Source organism: Podarcis liolepis, assembly GCF_965112155.1.
Source record: "Podarcis liolepis genome assembly, chromosome: 6".
Taxonomy (NCBI): Eukaryota; Metazoa; Chordata; class Lepidosauria; order Squamata; family Lacertidae; genus Podarcis; species Podarcis liolepis.
The window spans coordinates 98,552,154-98,569,462 of record NC_139559.1 but is presented as its reverse complement, the minus strand read 5'-3'; the positions used below and the strand labels follow the sequence as shown (position 1 = coordinate 98,569,462).

Here is a 17,309-nt window from a genome sequence, read left to right as displayed (position 1 = left end):
AATCCACGCCTCCGCCAGGAGGAGGAGCCGAACCTATGGAGGTTGGAGGTGCAAGGGCTCAGTCAGCAACCAGAGCCCTAGCACCGGCAGCAGTGAAAGCGAAGCCTCCTAGAGGGAACAGGAAGTGTTACGTCTGTGAGGAGCCAGGGCATATGGCAAAAGAGTGTCCCCAGAGGCCCCACAAGCTCACTGCAGCCTCAGCAATGGTGACTGCAGCAACGCAGCAAGGAGGACCACAGCAGGGAAACGACGCTGTCTGGCTGGAGGAAGAGGCACTGGGGCCCAGCCAGACGTGTTAGTGACGCAGTCCCCAGAGATTTTACAGCCCGTGAACCCCCTCCCGCCCAAACCAGTAGTGAGGCTCACAGCATCTCTCCAGCTGCCCAATGGAATCACCATGGACGTGCCAATCACCATTGACTCAGGCAGCAATGCGGACTTTATAGGGCAGGACTTTGTCGACAGGCACGCTGTGCAGTTGCTGCCGGCCACACTGCCCCTGCAGGTTGTCACGGTGGATGGCAGGGAGCTGCTCGGGGGGCAAGTGGTGAAGCAGACGCCACCAATGGTGATGCGACTTGGGAATCACAGAGAAATCATCAGCTTCAACGTCACTCGACTATCTGACACGCCCATTGTATTGGGCATGAGTTGGCTGGACAAGCACAGCCCAGCGATGGCTTGGTACCAGAGGCAGCTGACCTTCGGCTCTTCCTTTTGTGCTGAACACTGCATCGTGCCCAGGCAGGAAGGAGAGGAAGAGGAGTCACAGCTGCTGCTAGGCACGCTGCAAGCGATTCCACACAAGTACGCTGAATTTTTGGAAGTTTTCTGCGAGAAGGAGGCAGACAGGCTACCCCCTCACAGACCATATGACTGCAAAATTGACCTGCTGCCGGGGGCGGCGCTGCCTAAAGGGAAACTGTATTCCATGTCAGAGGACGAACTGCAGGAACTCAAAGAGTTCATTGACCATAATTTGCAACGCGGCTTCATCCGGGAGTCCAGGGCAGTGGGGGGCAGTCCCGTATTCTTTGTTAAGAAGCGGGACACGCCCCAGAAAAGACTGGTAGTGGATTACAGGATTTTGAACAGTCTGACTAGGCCATCGGACTTCCCCATGCCCCGTATTGACGACCTCCTCGCAAAGGTACGGAAGGGCAGAGTGTTCACCAAGTTGGACCTGCGGGGGGCGTACAACCTCATTCGCATGCGGGAAGGAGATGAGTGGAAGACAGCCATGTTCACGCCACTGGGGACCTACGAATATAGAGTTATGCCTTTTGGATTGCAAAATGGCTCCCACGTTTTTCAAGCGTTTATGCATCACGTGTTGGCGGGACTTCTCTACAAGACGTGCGTCTGTTTCTTAGATGACATCCTGATCTTTTCGGAGTCGCAGCAGGAGCATGACGGACACGTCAAGGAAGTGCTGAGCAGGCTAAAGCAACATAGGCTCTACGCCAAGCTGGAGAAGTGCCAATTTGACGTGCCGGAGGTGGATTTTCTGGGCTACAAGCTGTCTGACAAGGGGCTCGCCATGGACAGCGCCAAGGTTCGAGCGGTGTTGGATTGGAAGAGTCCGCGCAACCGGAAGGAGGTCCAACGGTTTGTCGGCTTTGCGAACTTCTACCGCAAGTTTATCAAGGGCTTCGCGATGCAGACAGCGGCCATCACTGACACGCTTAGCTCCAAGAAGAAGAAGTTCGTTTGGACAGCGCAGGCGGAGCAGTCCTTTCAGGCACTCAAGCGTCTCTTCGCGTCGGAAGAGCAGCTGCTTCATGTCAACCCCAGCAAGCCGATGAGGGTGGAGACAGACGCCTCGGACAGAGCCGTGGGGGCGGTCCTGTTGCAGAAAGACCCGCAGGGGGTGTGGCGACCGGGAGCGTTTTACTCCAGGAAGCTCAGCAAGTCCGAACAGAACTACACCATCTGGGACAGGGAGTTGCTGGCCATTCACGCAGCGTTCAAGGCGTGGAGGCACTTTCTGATCGGCGCCAAGCACACGGTGCAGGTTTGCACGGACCACAAGAATCTAGAGCACTGGCGCACGGCACAGTTCCTGAACCAGAGGCAGATACGTTGGGCTGAGTTCTTTGCAAACTTCGACTTCCGAATAGAGTATGTCCCGGGGGACACCAACATCATGGCAGACGCTCTCTCCCGTAAGCCACAGTATCTGGAGGACGCAACACCAGCGGCCGCCATGCACATCTTCGCACCAGCAGTGTGGGCGTGCGCCGCGGCGACCGTGGACCTAGAGGCGGTGCGACGTGCGTTGCAGGAGGACTCCTTCGCACAAGCAAAGATGGCAGAGGTGCAAAGGGGCAAGGCAGCGGCCGACGGTTTCCGGCTACGAGATGGATTGCTCATCCGAAAAGGGGCCATCTACGTGCCGGGAGACGAACTTCGAGCCAAGGTGCTGCAGCAGCTGCACGACGCGCCCACGGCCGGGCACTTTGGCAAGGAGAAGACGGTGGAATTAGTAGCCAGGGATTTCTGGTGGCCTGGAATGAGAGGGGAGGTCGCAGACTACGTGGCGAGGTGCGACACCTGCCAGAGGGCCAAACCAGTGCACAAACCGCCGGCCGGACTGTTGGAACCGCTGCAAACTCCGGTCGAACCTTGGGAAAGGGTGGCTCTGGACTTTGTCACGGATCTGCCCAGCTCAAGGGGCAAGACGGCAGTGCTGGTGGTGGTGGACCTGTTTTCCAAGATGGCGCATTTCATTCCGTGTGCGAAGGTGGCCACGGCGGAGCAAACCGCCAAACTGTTCATAGACCACGTGTTCAAGGTTCACGGTCTGCCACGGTCTATTCTGTCCGACCGGGGGCGGCAGTTCATCTCGAATTTCTGGCAGAAGCTGATGGGCTTCCTGAACGTCAAGATCAACCTGGCGTCGGCGAGACACCCGCAGACCAACGGGCAAGCGGAGCGGGTCAATGCCATCATGCAGCAGTACCTGAGATGTTATGCAAATCAACAGCCTGCGACGTGGGTGGATTACCTACCGCTTGCCGAGTTCGCCTACAACAACACGAAGCACGTGTCCACGGGGGTCACGCCGTTCTTCGCCAACAACGGGAGGCACCCCAGAACCTTCCCGGGACTGGAAAGAATGGGGGAGGGGGAGCCGCAGACAGCAGATGCGTTCGCGTCGGAGCTGCAGGAGGTCCACGATCAGCTGAGGCGCCACCTGGAGCTGGCCAAGCACGCATACAAGGTACAAGCAGACAAGCACAGAAGGGTTGGAGAAGAGCTCCACGTGGGAGACTGGGTTTGGTTAGCAGCCCACGCAGTGCCGGCCAGGTCGTTGGCCAAGAAGAAACTAGGGCATAAGCAACTGGGGCCCTACCAAGTCGAAGAGCAGGTCAACCCGGTAGCTTTCAGACTGGCACTTCCGGAGGGTTCCAGAATGCATCCGGTATTCCACAGATCGGTGCTCACTCCCTACAAGGCACCGCACAGGTTCCAGGAACCCGGAACAGCGCCGAGTCCGGTCAGAGACAGAACAGGGCACGCGGAAGTGGCACAGAAGGAGCGCATCAACGAAGTCACTGAGATTTTGGACTCCAGATGGGGGGAAGAGGGGGTAGAATACTTTCTCGCCAAGGAGGGCACCCCGGCCAGTGCGAACAGCTGGGTGCCGGGCTACGCCTTGGACGAACCTCTCCTCAAAGACGAGTTTCATGCCCTCTTTCCCCATAGACCTATGCCAGCAGGATATTTTGACGACTGGCTTTTCACGCCCACACTTTCGGCCAGCACTTTCCGGGGGTTCGACTCGGACGAGGACCCGACACAAGACGTCCGTTCCCCGGAGGGGTCACCCTCGGGATCTGCATCAGAACCCTCGTATTGGTGGGACGATAGGCCAGAGGAGCAGTGGCGCAGACGGTGGCTGGAAGGCCCAGGACGAGCAACACCGACAGGAGGAAGTGAGGGAGAGACGGACATGGACGTTTTCGGGGACGACCCTGGTTTCGAGCACGGCGGCACAGAGATGGAAGCGGAGGTGACTGTCGTCGACGAGAGCGGGGAGGAAGACCCGGGAGACTTCAGATGGAGGCCTGCCACGGGAAGCGACCGATACCCGACGTTCGTCCCTTTGCAACAGCAGCCCCCAGCTCCAGCACCGGAAGGAGGGGAGGGGGGAATGGGGGGCTTCGAGGGGGGGATGGATGTCAGGGGTTTAGGAGCAGAAGCACGGGCAAGGGAGGAAACAGAGAGCGAAGGGGAGGAGGCAGAAGAAAAGATGAGTGACGACGACGACCCGAGATCTCCTAGTCTTTCCAGTGAATCAGAGGATTCACAGAAAGGAGCACCAGTGGCGAGGGCAAGGGGGGAGTCTAGGGGGGCACCCCAGGAAGACAGAGCCAGAGAGGACTCAGGGGGGAGCAGCTGGAAATCGGGACCAGCGTCACCGCCAGGAAGCAGGGAAGAGGAAGGGAGCCAGGGGGGAAGCGCTGGCAGCTCACCACAGGAGGGAGGACATGAGTCAGGAGTGGCCACACCTCCACAGGAGGGAGGACATGAGTCGGGGATGGCCACACCTCCATCGGGGAGCGAAGAAACGGTTGAGAGGAAAGTGGAAGGTTGGGCGCGCGCGCCAAGTTCAAATGCAGAGGAAGGCGGCGCAGTAAGCAGCCCCGAAAGAGAGCCAGGTCCTAAAGCCCGGCGCAAGGAGGCAGGAGGGTCTGGGTCAGCGTCAGAAGAATCCCGGAAGGAAGAAGCCCCGGGGGGTAGAGGGACCCAGAGGAGGACAGTCAGGAGGAAAAGGTGGAGCAAGGCTAGGATATTAAGTTGGTGCACACAGGGCGGAGACTCAGACGGAGCTTCGCCGACCTAGCTACTAGGCGTAGAGTTGCGCGCAGCAGCGTGAGAATGGAAACTGTAATTCAATAAAGACTTTTACTTAATGACCGCTGGCTAGCGTGATCCTCTGTGAGCTAGGATCTTCAAGCAGCTCTGACATTTAGTATTTTATTTCCCATAAATATTATTACCAAAATAGTCTCAAAAAACCAAACAAGCAGACTGCAAATTCACAGCTCCACCAAACACAATTTGGTCTCATTAATCAATCTACTGGTGAAACCTTCTAACTAGTCCTATTTACACAAGGATGACTGTTTCATGAATCTATTGCACAATTTCCTGATTTGTGTGGGGCTTTGACCCCCGGTTACTTTTTTTAAACCTTCATCTTACTTATTTAAAAGACTTGACTGAAAGGGGAAAGTTGCAAATACACATTGCCTGAGCTAGCAATTATTTGCCGCTCTCCACAGCAACTGAAAAGAGTTAAGTAAACTGTAGGTGAATGACAAAAAATGAGGGATGATCTGATACAAAATAAATTATATGGTATTTTGGCATACCTTAGCCTGGTTACTATCTACTATCTCTCCCACATCCCAAGCAAGACTTTGCCCAGCCACTGCCTTTTAACAACCATTTTCCATTCACATAAGCGGTAGTGATTTTAGCATCCATTACGTGATGAAACACTTAAGGGCCCTTATGGGAAGCAAATGCTGGTTTTGTATTTGCCATATTAAGGAAGCCCAAGAGAGGAAAAGCTGGGGCTGGGACCTAACAATCCTATTTATTATGTGAAGCATTGCTGAGGTTAAGGGAAAGTCACCAGAGGCAGAAAGTCCCTCTTGTTCAAAAGCCTTCGTAGATAACAATGGAACTCCCCCTTTGTTTGACTAAATCCAGAGGCTGAGCTAGAGCGGCAGGGCAAAACCCCAGAGGAAGAAAACATTGCAGAAGCTAACATGCAACATACCTTTTGAGGAGGTCTCTGAGGTGATAGGCAGGGATGGCAGAATTCACTACACTTTTGCTGGCGAAAATGTGCTCAATAATGGCAGAACTATTTGCCTAGGAAGAAGAGGTGGGAAGAAAATCTCTTAGAAGGAAAAAACCCCCAACCCAGCTTGTATTTACTCTGAACAATCTGAACAGAGTTCCCTGAGGTTGTAGCAGAGCCGGCTACTGCTGTAAGCCCCCCCCCCCCATTAAGCCTGCCGCAGTAATTGCTCCATAACACCTATTCCATGTACTGACACAAAGCAAACCAGGGCAATTCTACCCATTCCTAAGATGAGTTGATGCTCCTCCCTTCTCTTCAGCCATCTGCACCAGGGATTGGAGCCCCCAGTTGTGCTTGTACTCGGCCACCAACACCACATGCCCTGGGCTGTTCCAGGTTGGGAGAGTGTAGAAGTATGTTTCATCTGCTGACTTTAGAGGTAGATCAGGTACCCTGCTGGGTTGGACTTTTCTTCCTTTCTTCCACTAAAGCTCACATCGCTTGCTAATACCGCCCAGTTGCCTTTGAGGCGGCTCCCATTCTTCACTCCGGCTCTCTGGGAGAGACGCACTGGGATCTGCGCTGTGGGGATGGAGGCCGGAGGATGCTCCAGACCTATGATGGTGCTAGTGGGTAGGGAGATCCTCTCTCTCCCCTGAAAGAAGGTACAACACACCTGGCTGAGGACTGTGAGAAGCTGCAGTCGCCGTGTTGGGAGACTGCAAAGGTAGCCATGGAAGGGACGAAGGGTTGTGCAAACTGAAACTTTATAGCAAGGCAATTATATAAACCCTACATTACAGGAAAAGCTCAGGGCTCAGAGGTGCGGCTCCCGCTCTGCATGCCGCGTTCCAGCTCTGGCTGCCTTAAATCCCAGAAGGCAGCTGCCTGTCTGTGACGAGAATATTGAATCTGAAGGATCTGTGGCCTCAGCTGGCAGCTTATTACATTCCTATGACATGCGCTGATGTCAGCTCATGTCACCTCCGCTCCTCCCCCAGCAAATGATTGCTTATTTCACAGACTGTTAAGGTATTGGCTCCCATCAGGAAAGCTGAAACATTCAGTATTTTATCTATCCAGCAAGGCAAATTCAAGCCATGTAAGGTGCTGTCTTTTTCAAAGAGGAGTTTCAAAACTCCCAAAGAGAAATTGCCATCAAAGATGAGGTGTGATCTGATCAAGGCAGAATTGAGTGGTACTATTATTTCCCTTGATCTGGGCACTCGACTTCTGTTGATGCAGCCTAGAATAGTGTTAGCTTTCTTTGCTGCTGCATCACACTGTTGACTCATGTTAAGCTTATGGTTTACTAAGGGGCTGGGGAAACCAGCCAGATGGGTGAGGTATAAATAATAAATTATTTTTATAGAGGACCCCTAGATCCTTTTCACAGGTACTGCTAGTAAGCCAGGTGTCCACCCATCCTATATTTGTGCATCTGGTTCTTCCTGCCTAAGTGCAGAACCATTTGTCCCTTTTGAAAATCATTCTGTTAGTTTAGGTCCAGTTTTCCAATCTGTTATGGTCATTTTGAATTCTGATTCTGTCTTCTGCACCCCTTTCAGTTTGGTGTCCTCTTCAAATTTGACACACATGCCTTCCATTCTTTCATCCAACTCATTTATAAAGGTGTTGAACAACAATGGGCCCAGGACAGAACCCTGCAGCACTCTGCTTATCCCTTATTTCCAGGATGACAAGGAACCATTAATGTGTACTCTTCGGTTGGCTCAACCAGCTACAAATCCACCTGACAGTTACCTCGTTCAACTCACGTTTTACCAGCTTCCTTGCAAGAATATCCTGGGGGACTTTGTCAGAAGCCTTACTGAAGTTATTAAGCATTCCTCTGATCCACCAAGCCTGCAAATCTCAAAAGCTAACTGATATCTCTGCAAAAAGTTACTGCAAAGCTCCTCACCCTCCATTCCTGAGACTGGACAGTATGTTTTAGTTTCATTCCTGAAAACATCTCCAGTAATACTATTCCAAGACTCCAGAGATCGATAGCAGAAGTGCATTCCGCCCCGCCTTGCACTCCCGCCTTGGAGAGGCCGTTCTGCAGCTCAGCCTCAGGAGCGCGGTAGCCGTCCGTCTGAATGTACTTCACATCCTGGGGAGAACAAAGAGTTTGCTTAGAAGTCTAAAATCATAACAAAGCACTGCAGTGGATTTGAAACCTTAGACTAGTTTGTTTTATGGTGGTCCAGAGAAATCGCCTACTAAGGCTGCTTCATGCAGAGCCAAAGGAGACCACAAGGAAATCCTTAACTTTTGCTAGTCCAAGAATTAGTCAAGAAACTTTTTTATAGAAGCAAAATATAAAAATTCACAAGCAAAAATTCAGCAGCTGCATAGGAAATCTGTTTTGTGATTTAAGTTTAAAATGTTTCAAGGGGTTCTGAAAAGAAACTCACTCGAAAACCACCTCAGTGTGTGTCTAAATGTGGATTTGTGCCATTTCCAGGCGGAAATATCCGAGCACTACAGAAGCTTTGCTCTTCCACTACCAGAGGAATTGGTAGGCACTTTTCACACACTCAGGGGGCGGAGCAATTTATTCTACCCACGCTAACTGGGGACGCATCCAAACCTCTGGAGCACTCCTCCTGCACATTTCTGAAAGCAGCAAGAGCTTGGTCCCCCCCCCCCCCTTGCGGCCCCGAGGGCTCAGTCTTCCATTTGCCCTGATGCTTTCCCCCGGGAAAACTCACAAATGCTGAACCAGAACAAACAGCCATTAGGTTTCCCGTGGACTGCTGTTTGTTCTGATGTAGCGCCAAGAGCAGATTTTTGTGGGGGAAAGCAACAGGCTCAGACCCCTGCCTAGAAAGCATGGGACAATCAGAAGTGTGGACAAGTCCCATGTGCATCTGAGACTGCTTGGGAGAAAGGAATTCACCTCATGTGCGGCAAACCCATGTCTTCCTACACATGCGTAGGAACTGCAAGGGATGGACTGGATGACCCTCGGGGTCCCTTCCAACTCTACCATTCTATGATTCTGTGTGAAACAGGAAACCTCAGGGCCACACCGCTTAGAGCAGTGTTTCCCAAATTTGGATCTCCAGCTGTTTTTGGACTAGAACTCCCATCATCACTAGCTAGCAAGACCAGTAGTCAGGGATGATGGGAATTGTAGTCCATAAGCAACTGGCGACCAAAGTTTGGGAAGCAGTGCCTTCGAGCAATAAGCAGCCTAGAGCATTCTTTTAAATGTGTACAAAGTACTCAAGCAATTCTGCAACAATGCTCACAGAGCAGAATAGTAGCAATCCCTTCCGTAAAGATTTCAGGATACGTTTTAGTAAAAGCACTCCACACACCCCCACGGGCACATACACAGGGTGAAGTTTTTAACCAAAGAGAATTTGGAAACATTTCCTGGTCATAGACAAAGGTATCTTTACAGCTGAAAGTGTTTTCTTTTGCTACAGTGCACACACGCCTTTTGTCTGGCATTTTTTGCCGGTTTCTGAAAGTGTGTCACCTCCTTTAGAAAAGGCAAAGGCGGGGTGAGTGTGCACAGCACAAGGGCCCCAAAGCCATTCAGCATTTTCTGCAGTCATCTCACCTCTCTGATTACCTTTTTGCCTAAGAGGTTCCAATGACGCTTGACCAACCTGAATTCCCTCCTTGAAGCTGAGTCCAAAGTCAATGAGCTTGAAGCCCTCCTCCTCCGCACTCCACAGGATGTTGCGCGGCTTCAGGTCTGCATGCACATAGCCTCTGTGGTGGAGGAAGGCAAGGCCTTCCAGGACGTCTCGCGCACAGTGCTGGGTGAGCCACATGGAGCAGCCATGCAGGCTGGAGTGCGCCAGCAGATCTGACACGCTGATGTCCAGCAACTCCAACAAGAGGCAGCACGACGGGCCTTGGGCAGAAGGGTAGTCGGTGAACACACCGTACAGAGTCACTGCAGGTAGAAAAACACCCCAAAAGGATCAGCAGGGGTTACTTGGTGGGGCACCACTGGTGCCCGGAAGCTGTTCTGCGCTATGGCAGCCGCATTTGGAACATACAAGATTCAGTTGTTTCCAGCACTTTCCCTAGAGCATCTGGGCCTGGGTATAATTTTAATCCAGAGCTAGGCAAGTGCCGCTTGTTTCTTTTGGGGGATGAACCTTCTAACCTTCAAGAGAATCCTTACCCCAACTCTGTGGCCATCGCGGAAAAATGGATGCAGCACAAATAAGGTCAACAACGAAACAGTCTTTAGGTAGCACCAAATAAAATTCTAGTCTGGATCCATGCAGAGTTCTACTGCAATGGAAGTCACTGCCAACATGGTTGGCAATATGGGTACAGAAATGAATTCAAACACCCTGGATACTCTGCATGGGTCCAATATGGCATCATTTGAGAAGGAAATCCATCTGGCTGAACTCCTGTCCGTGGCCCAATTTTCCGGATCTTTCCCCCTGTAGCACAGCAACAAGACTTGGTTCACTCATTGCGGTTGTTGGCCAAAGCATGATATGCCAAGCTGCAGCATTTCCAGTGGATGCCTGAATGCACTTCATGGATTGCCTAGCTGTGATTCTTCTTGCCTTTGGGATTTTAGAGGGAAACACTGGTTGTTCCTCAGGACCAGTTCCCAGAAACAAGTCAGTTTCCTTCTGCTCCAAGCCCCATTGTAAGTTACCACCAGCCATGCTCTGTGCTGTATGGGGGCTACACTTGGCCATTTGGTGTAGATTTATGCTGTTATGTGCAGAGCCAACCATCCGTCACATAGTTCCCATCAGTATGTCTGGCGGTGTGGGGGCAAGAGGGGCTGGGGCTGGCCTGGTAGTAAACATCTATGTCTCTCAACAAAGACAGCCATAGGATTGCATGCTCATTGCAAGAGGTTAAGAAGCAGTTACCGTAAAGTGATGGTAATCTGCAGCTAACAGCAGCTGTGAGAAGCCAAATCAGATGAAAGCACTGTTGCCTTGAGATGCAGTGGTAAGTCTCACATTTATTATTTGTTGGGAAGTTTTAAGTATCACTCTTCAGCAAAGCAACAAGGCGTGTTACACAAAAGAGTCTTAGAATCACAGACTCGCAGTGCTGGAAGGGAGCCTGAGGGTCATCTAGTCCAGCCCCCTGCAAGGCAGGAATATGCAGCTGTCCCAGACGGGGATTGAACCTGCCGCCTTGGCGTCTTAGCACACCATGCTCTAAGCCACGGAGCTTGTCTGTTTCCCACTCAGGCTTCAGACAAAATGAACACACTCAACAAGACTTGCGCCAGCCTCCCCCAGCCTCTTGACCTCCCGGTGGCTTGGACTGCAACTCTCACAGGCGAATGGTCAGGGATGATGAAGGGCAACAGGTTGGGGAATGCTTACAGACATCACCCTCAGGACCATGTTGTATTTGGGACATCTGTTCCCCTCCCAGATTGCACCCTCTCTGCTGGCCAAGTGATTCCTCATGCTGTGCACATGTACCCATTTTATTTAGTGAACCGATTTATATCCTGCATTTCTTCCACAATGCATCTGAAGGTGATGTCCGGGGGGGGGGGGGGTCTCCCCTGGGACAAGGGTCAGATTCAGATCTGCTTAACTTTAGCAGGGAGGGCTGCTCCCTTGCAAAATGGGATGCACTGAATGGGTTTGCCACTTCTGGTCCTGGAGATGGGCAGGGCAAAGCAGATATTGCCTGTCAAAGGATCAATCACTAATACCATCACCAGGCACTGGATTAAGCCCCCCTGGCTGCTTCCCCATTTGTGGGACGGCTGAATCACTAAACAGCCGCCCTGCGGCTCCCTGCTTCTCCCCATAGGGGCTCTGGAGTTTGGTCCCCGCACATGGCGGGCGGCGATGCCGAGACCAGGTTGCTCCCGGGGGAGGATGTGCCCAGAAAGGGGCCGGAGAGCGCGCCGGGCTGCGGGAGACCCAGGCTGGGGTTCTCCTTGGGGGGGGGATCCCAGGGGTCATTTAGTCCACCCCGGCCAGCCCAGACGGGGAGCGTCTGCCAGGGAAGCCCCTTTCCGCCTCCGCTCCTGCTCTCTGCACAAGCCCCGGAACCCGCTGCCCCCCCCCCCGCGCGCTCTCACCGATGCTGCGGTGGCCGCGCAGCTCCTCCAGCGCCGCGCGCTCCTTGCGGAAGCCGTAGCCGCCGCCGCCCCCCTCGGCCTCCTCCTCCGCCTCCTCCCCGCGGGCGGGCGGCAGAAAGGCCTTGAGGGCGGCCGGCGGGGCGCCAGGGTCTCCCAGGCAGCGCGCCCGGTACACGGCGGCCGACGAGCCCCGGCCCAGCGGAGCCTCCGCCCGCCACAGCCCCGCCGCCCCCGCCGCCATGGCGCGCCCGCCCGCCCGGAAGGGAGGAGGGGGAGGAGGAGGAGGCGGGCCCGGCGCCGGGGGGGGGGGCAGAGGAAAAAAGGCCCCTTTGGAAGTGGGCGGGACTGCGGGGGGGGGCCGTGGAGGGAGAAGGCGGAGCCAAGAGCTGCCCCCCCCCCCCGCCAGGTGAGACTGCCGTCACCTCCGCGCCCCGTCAGGTTGTACGCAGGTGTCGGGGGAGGCGCGGCCAGCGCCCCCTGCCCCCCTTCTCCCCCCCCCCCGAAGGCCAGAGAGAGAGCAGGCTGAGGGGAAGAGGGAAGAGGGCAGGCGAGGAGGAGTCGGCCCGAGCCAAGCCGCCTCCTCAGAACAGGGCCCTCGCTAACCCGAGTCAGGCACAGTCCCGTGGGGAGAATCTCAGGGATTAAGATGAATGTATGGCCAAGAATGCTTTTTTCATTTCAATCAAGAGACAAGCCGTGCTGGATGCTTCAAAGAATGGCAAAAATATATTTCCAGATTCATCTGACAAGGGAAGAAACCAAGAATAAAATATCAATTTTTGTGTGCCACAATTGCAGCAAGAATTTTGTTAGCTAAGAACTGGAAAACGCAAGAAGTACCAACAGTGGAAGAATGGCAGATGAAGATGATGGATTTTTCGGAGCTAGCCGATCTGACTGGAAGAGTCCCTGACCAGAAGGAGGAGGAGTATCAGGAAGAATGGACAAAATTTAATGACTATTTAGTTAAATATGTTAAGTTAAATTAATTGGAAAAAGCTTGCATATAGCGGATAGGCTTAGGATTTAAATATGTAATATGTGATGAATTAATATGTTTAATACTGAACTGGGAAGTAAGAAAGATGTTAAGTGATTAAGTTAATTTTATAAGAATATTGATTTGGAAAACCATTACAATGATATGCACTGAAATCCAACCAGGGGGATACGAGGAAGTCGCTTAACAAATGTTAATTAGATTAGTCTTAATAAGGTTATGATTTATGTTTGTTTGTCTATTTGTCTGTGTGTTTAAATTTTTGTGAAAAAAACAATAAATTTTTTGGGGGGGGAAAGAAAACACTCCATTTCCCAGCACCCCACAAAACGAGCCCTGAGCGCCCTAACCTGCTGAGTTAAGATATCGCCAAAAATCCAAGGTCAGCCGAATCATTACAAAGGGCACTAAGCTGCGGGGGAAAGCCTCTGCAACGTTTGTCGAGAAAACACTATGTTTCAACAAATGCAGTGGTGCCCCGCAAGACGAATGCCTCACAAGACGGAAAACTCGCTAGACGAAAGAGTTTTCCGTTTTGGAGGTGCTTCGCAAAACGAATTTCCTATGGACTTGATTCGCAAGACGACAATGTCTTGCGAGTTCCTGCTTGTTTTTCCCCCTTTCCCCCCTTTTTCTAAGCCGCTAAGCCGCTTATCAGCTGATCCGATCAGCAGATAAGCCGCTAATAGCGCTAATCCGCTAATCCTTCAATGGGTTTGCTTCGCAAGACGAAAAAACCGCTAGATGAAGAGAATCACAGAACGGATTCTTTTTGTCTTGCGAGGCACCACTGTGCTTGGAGAAGGCCCCATGTGACATTTGGCAGTGAAAAAACTACACTTCATGGTGCCCCACAATATGAGCCCTCGACACCCTTACCTGCAGCGTAAAGATTTCGCCAAAAATATGACATTATCCGATTAACTCCAAAGAGGTGCCAAACTCCAGGAAGAGCCCCTGTAGAAATACGTTTCACAGCTCCCCCCCCCCCCAAAAAAATGAGCCATCAGCACACTAAACAGTAGTTTCAAGATTTCGCCAAAAATCAGGGGTTGTCCGACTAACTCCAAAGCAGAGCCATATGCTGTAACAAGGCCCCATGCAACATTTGGCAGTGAAAACACTATGTTTTCCTGCAGCCCACAAAATCAGCCCTCGGAACCCTAACTCTCAGGATCAAGATTTTGCCAAATATCACAACTGGAGAGAGACCTGTTGCATAACGTAAAAGTGCTGTCTAAAATGTATAAGATATTATGGGAAAGGGATTCCTGCGTCGAGCACTGGCAAAATGGCCCGTGCAGTGTTTAGCAGTGAAAACCGCACGTTTCACAGCGCCCCACAAAATGAGCCTTTGGCGCTCTAACCGAAAACTTGACGTCATCCAATTAACTCTAAAGCAGCGCTAAACTGCAGAAAATGGCCCTCTGCAACATTTGGCAGTGAAAATAGATATATAAAAGTCAGTGCTTTCTACGGTGTAGCAATGCACAAAGATTAAAGCCACGATAGCCAGCTCTGAAAAGCTGGGGTGGTTTGAGGCTTGGAGTTAATGACTTGTAACACATCACAGTCATGTTGACACCATGAATCATGTTGACACGATTTAGCGCTTCTACGCATGCGCGAGTGGCGAAACACAGAAGTAACCCTTTCCGGTACTTCCGGGTTGCCGCGGGACCCAACCTGAAAAAAGGTAACATGAAGCAAACGTAACATGAGGTATGACTGTACTGGAAGAAGCAAAGATCACCCGTATCGAAGCAATGATTCTTCAACATCAACTTCATTGGACTGGTCATGTTGTGCAGATGCCTGATTATCATAGGCGCCGACTCCATGGGGCCTGAGGGGGCCTGAGCCCCCTCAAAAATTCGTTTGGGGGGGCTCTGCCCCCCAATAATCTCGGGTGCCCCTCCAGCAGAGCGCCGTCGCCGGTGGCAGCGGCAAAGGCCACCGCCTCCCCGAGACGCGCCATCCCCGCCCGCGTCTGCTCTTGCTCTAACCGCCGCCTCAGAGTCCCCGCCGCTGTCTCGGGCGGAGTGGGGTGGGGGAGGCGCGTGTGGGCGGAGAGAGGGAAAGAGAGAGTAGCGACCTGCCCGGCTCTCCCTCTCTCGCACACCCGCCGCCTGACTGCGCAACCCGAAGAGAGGCGCAAATCCCGAGGCAGCCAACCAAGCCCTCGCCCAGCCCGCAGATCCCACCCCTCTCCTGATGACGGACGCGCCCAGCCACCATTAGGAGAGGGAAGCATTCCGCCGAGTTGGTCGCCGAAAGCGCACTCTGGGAAGGAGGAGATAAGCCCAAGGGCGCGAAGTGAGGGGAGAGCCGAGGAGGGCACGCAAGTTTTGCACGGGCCGATAGAAATTGTGTGAACGAAGGGGAACCGAGCGAGACTGGACGTGACGAGAAAGAAGCACGCCTGGTGTTTCGAAAGTCATGCTTATTGAAAGGAGACCGCGGCGAAGCTGACTTGCCTCCCATCCTTATTCTGCCTCTCACACGCCTAGTATGGCTTTTTATTGCCCACTCAGTAATTGGAGAGGCGCTGCATGCTGGGACCAATGAGGCAATCCGTGCTGCAAAGCTTGCTGGGAATTGTAGTTTTAGCCAGGCCAGGAACTCCCATCGATAAGCTATTAGAGCGCGCCGCTCCGGAGCGCTCCCCTCGTTTTTCCCTCGGTCCCCCGCCCCCTGTATAGAGTGGCAGCCGTTTTGGCCAATTGGGATCTGCGTTTCTGCGCTGCTCCGTTCTAAGGCTTTCCAAGCTAGGATTCGCGCTCCCGCGAGAATCAGAGAGAGGGGCCTAAGAAGAGGTAATGGGTTTGTCATGACAACCACCCGGGTCTCTTCTGCGGGGCAAGGGGCTGGGCGCGCGAGGCAGAGGGAGCGAGCAGAGCAGCGCTGGTCTTTGTGGCGCCTTCAGCCCTCGGGACCTGCAGCCGCCCTTCTTTGACTTCCCGTAGCTGTTCAGGATCCTCACTTTCAGTCTTGCTAAAGAAGGGCGAGGTTCCTGAGCTCGGGAGGTTCCCTGCAGCTATTGCTCATCTCATATCCTTCCCTTTAGGTGGTGGTGGGAAATCAAGATCTTGCAATTTTGCATTTAAGAGACCCAGTAAAGTACTGGCACTGTGGTAGGGGCATCTGCTTATTTTGTTTACGCACCGGTTTATTTTGAGAACGTTATACCCCCCGCCACCTCCCCACCTGCTCCCTCGACAGCCAGCCAGCCAGCCGCGCGCCCTAGCCGGAGAGCCCCGGCCGTCCCCGTCGCGCAATCGGCTGGATCTCCCTTCAGCAGGCCGTGCTCACAACTCGGCCCAGGGACCCCCCAGCAGCGGATCTCCGGCCCAGCTGAAGAATCCGGCAACAAGCCCCCTCCTCCCCAATCGCTCCGGCTCCGCCGAAATACTTTAAAACTCACTAATTTTCATCTAAAATTTAGAAAACCTCCCGGGGCAGGACCCCGGTATGGGCCCCCCCAATATTTTTTATACGTCAGCGCCCCTGCTGATTATTGTCTTCCAAAGAAACTACCGCACTTTATTCCAAACTTTAAAATGGAAAGCGTAATGCTAGTGGTCAACAAAAGAGGTTTAAAGACTCTCTCAAGGCAAATCTTTAAAAATGTAGTATAAACACTGACAACTGGGAAACACTGGTTTGCCAGTGCCCCAATTGGAGAACAGCTTTTACCAAAGGTGTCATGTGCTTTGAAGATGCTCGAACTCAGGACAAAGGAAGACGTGCTAAGAGGAAGGCACGCTTGGCAAACCCTCACAGTGATCAACTCCTGCCCGGAATCCAATGTCCCCACTGTGGAAGGACGTGTGGATCCAGAATTGGCCTCCACAGTCACTTACGGACTCACTGTTAAGACCGTGTTCGCGGAAGACAGTATTACTCGGCTACAAATGATCACCAAAGAAGAACAGTATTTGAAAGAATGGATTCCATATACAGTGGTACCTCAGGTTAAGAAGTGAATTCGTTCTGGAGGTCTGTTCTTAACCTGAAGCCCCACTTGAGCAAATGGGGCCTCCCGCTGCTGCCATGCCGCCGGAGCACGATTTCTGTTCTCATCCTGAACAACGTTCTTAACCCGAGGTAATATTTCTGGGTTAGCATGAAGGAGGTGAGGACAGGTGACCCCACCTAGGCCCGAAGTCACCCCCCCCCCTCAAAGCAGGCTCAAAGCTTCTCAAAGCTTTTCAACATCATTTTCTCAGCAGCTAAAAGGCATTAGCTAAGCATCAGAAACATTCGCTCTGCTGTAACAAAGGTCGCTTCTCAGGCTAGCTGACCTTGCCAAAAGGTACATTCAACTTGCCACTTTTCTTTCCGAGAACTGTGCCAATAGAGCAAGAGAAAAGAAACATATCTTGGACATGCTGAACGCCAGGCTTCTCATCCCCCTTTCCTGGGAAGGGCGC

At 52.7% G+C, this 17,309-nt stretch overlaps 1 protein-coding gene across 3 annotated transcripts in view; it reads right to left on the bottom strand.

Annotated features, from left to right (window-relative positions):
- UHMK1 (U2AF homology motif kinase 1) overlaps positions 1 to 12,121 on the bottom strand; it is a 31,723-nt gene extending 19,602 nt beyond the window's left edge. For all 3 annotated transcript variants that reach the window (XM_083507179.1, XM_083507180.1, XM_083507181.1), the window contains exons 1-4: positions 11,877 to 12,121; positions 9,448 to 9,740; positions 7,746 to 7,937; positions 5,795 to 5,889 (exon numbers count right to left, since the gene is read on the bottom strand). In XM_083507179.1, the coding sequence (XP_083363305.1) occupies positions 5,795 to 5,889; positions 7,746 to 7,937; positions 9,448 to 9,740; positions 11,877 to 12,117 (821 nt within the window). In that variant the 5' untranslated portion in view covers positions 12,118 to 12,121. The remainder of the gene's footprint in view (positions 1 to 5,794; positions 5,890 to 7,745; positions 7,938 to 9,447; positions 9,741 to 11,876) is intronic.
- Positions 12,122 to 17,309: the final 5,188 nt, after the last annotated feature.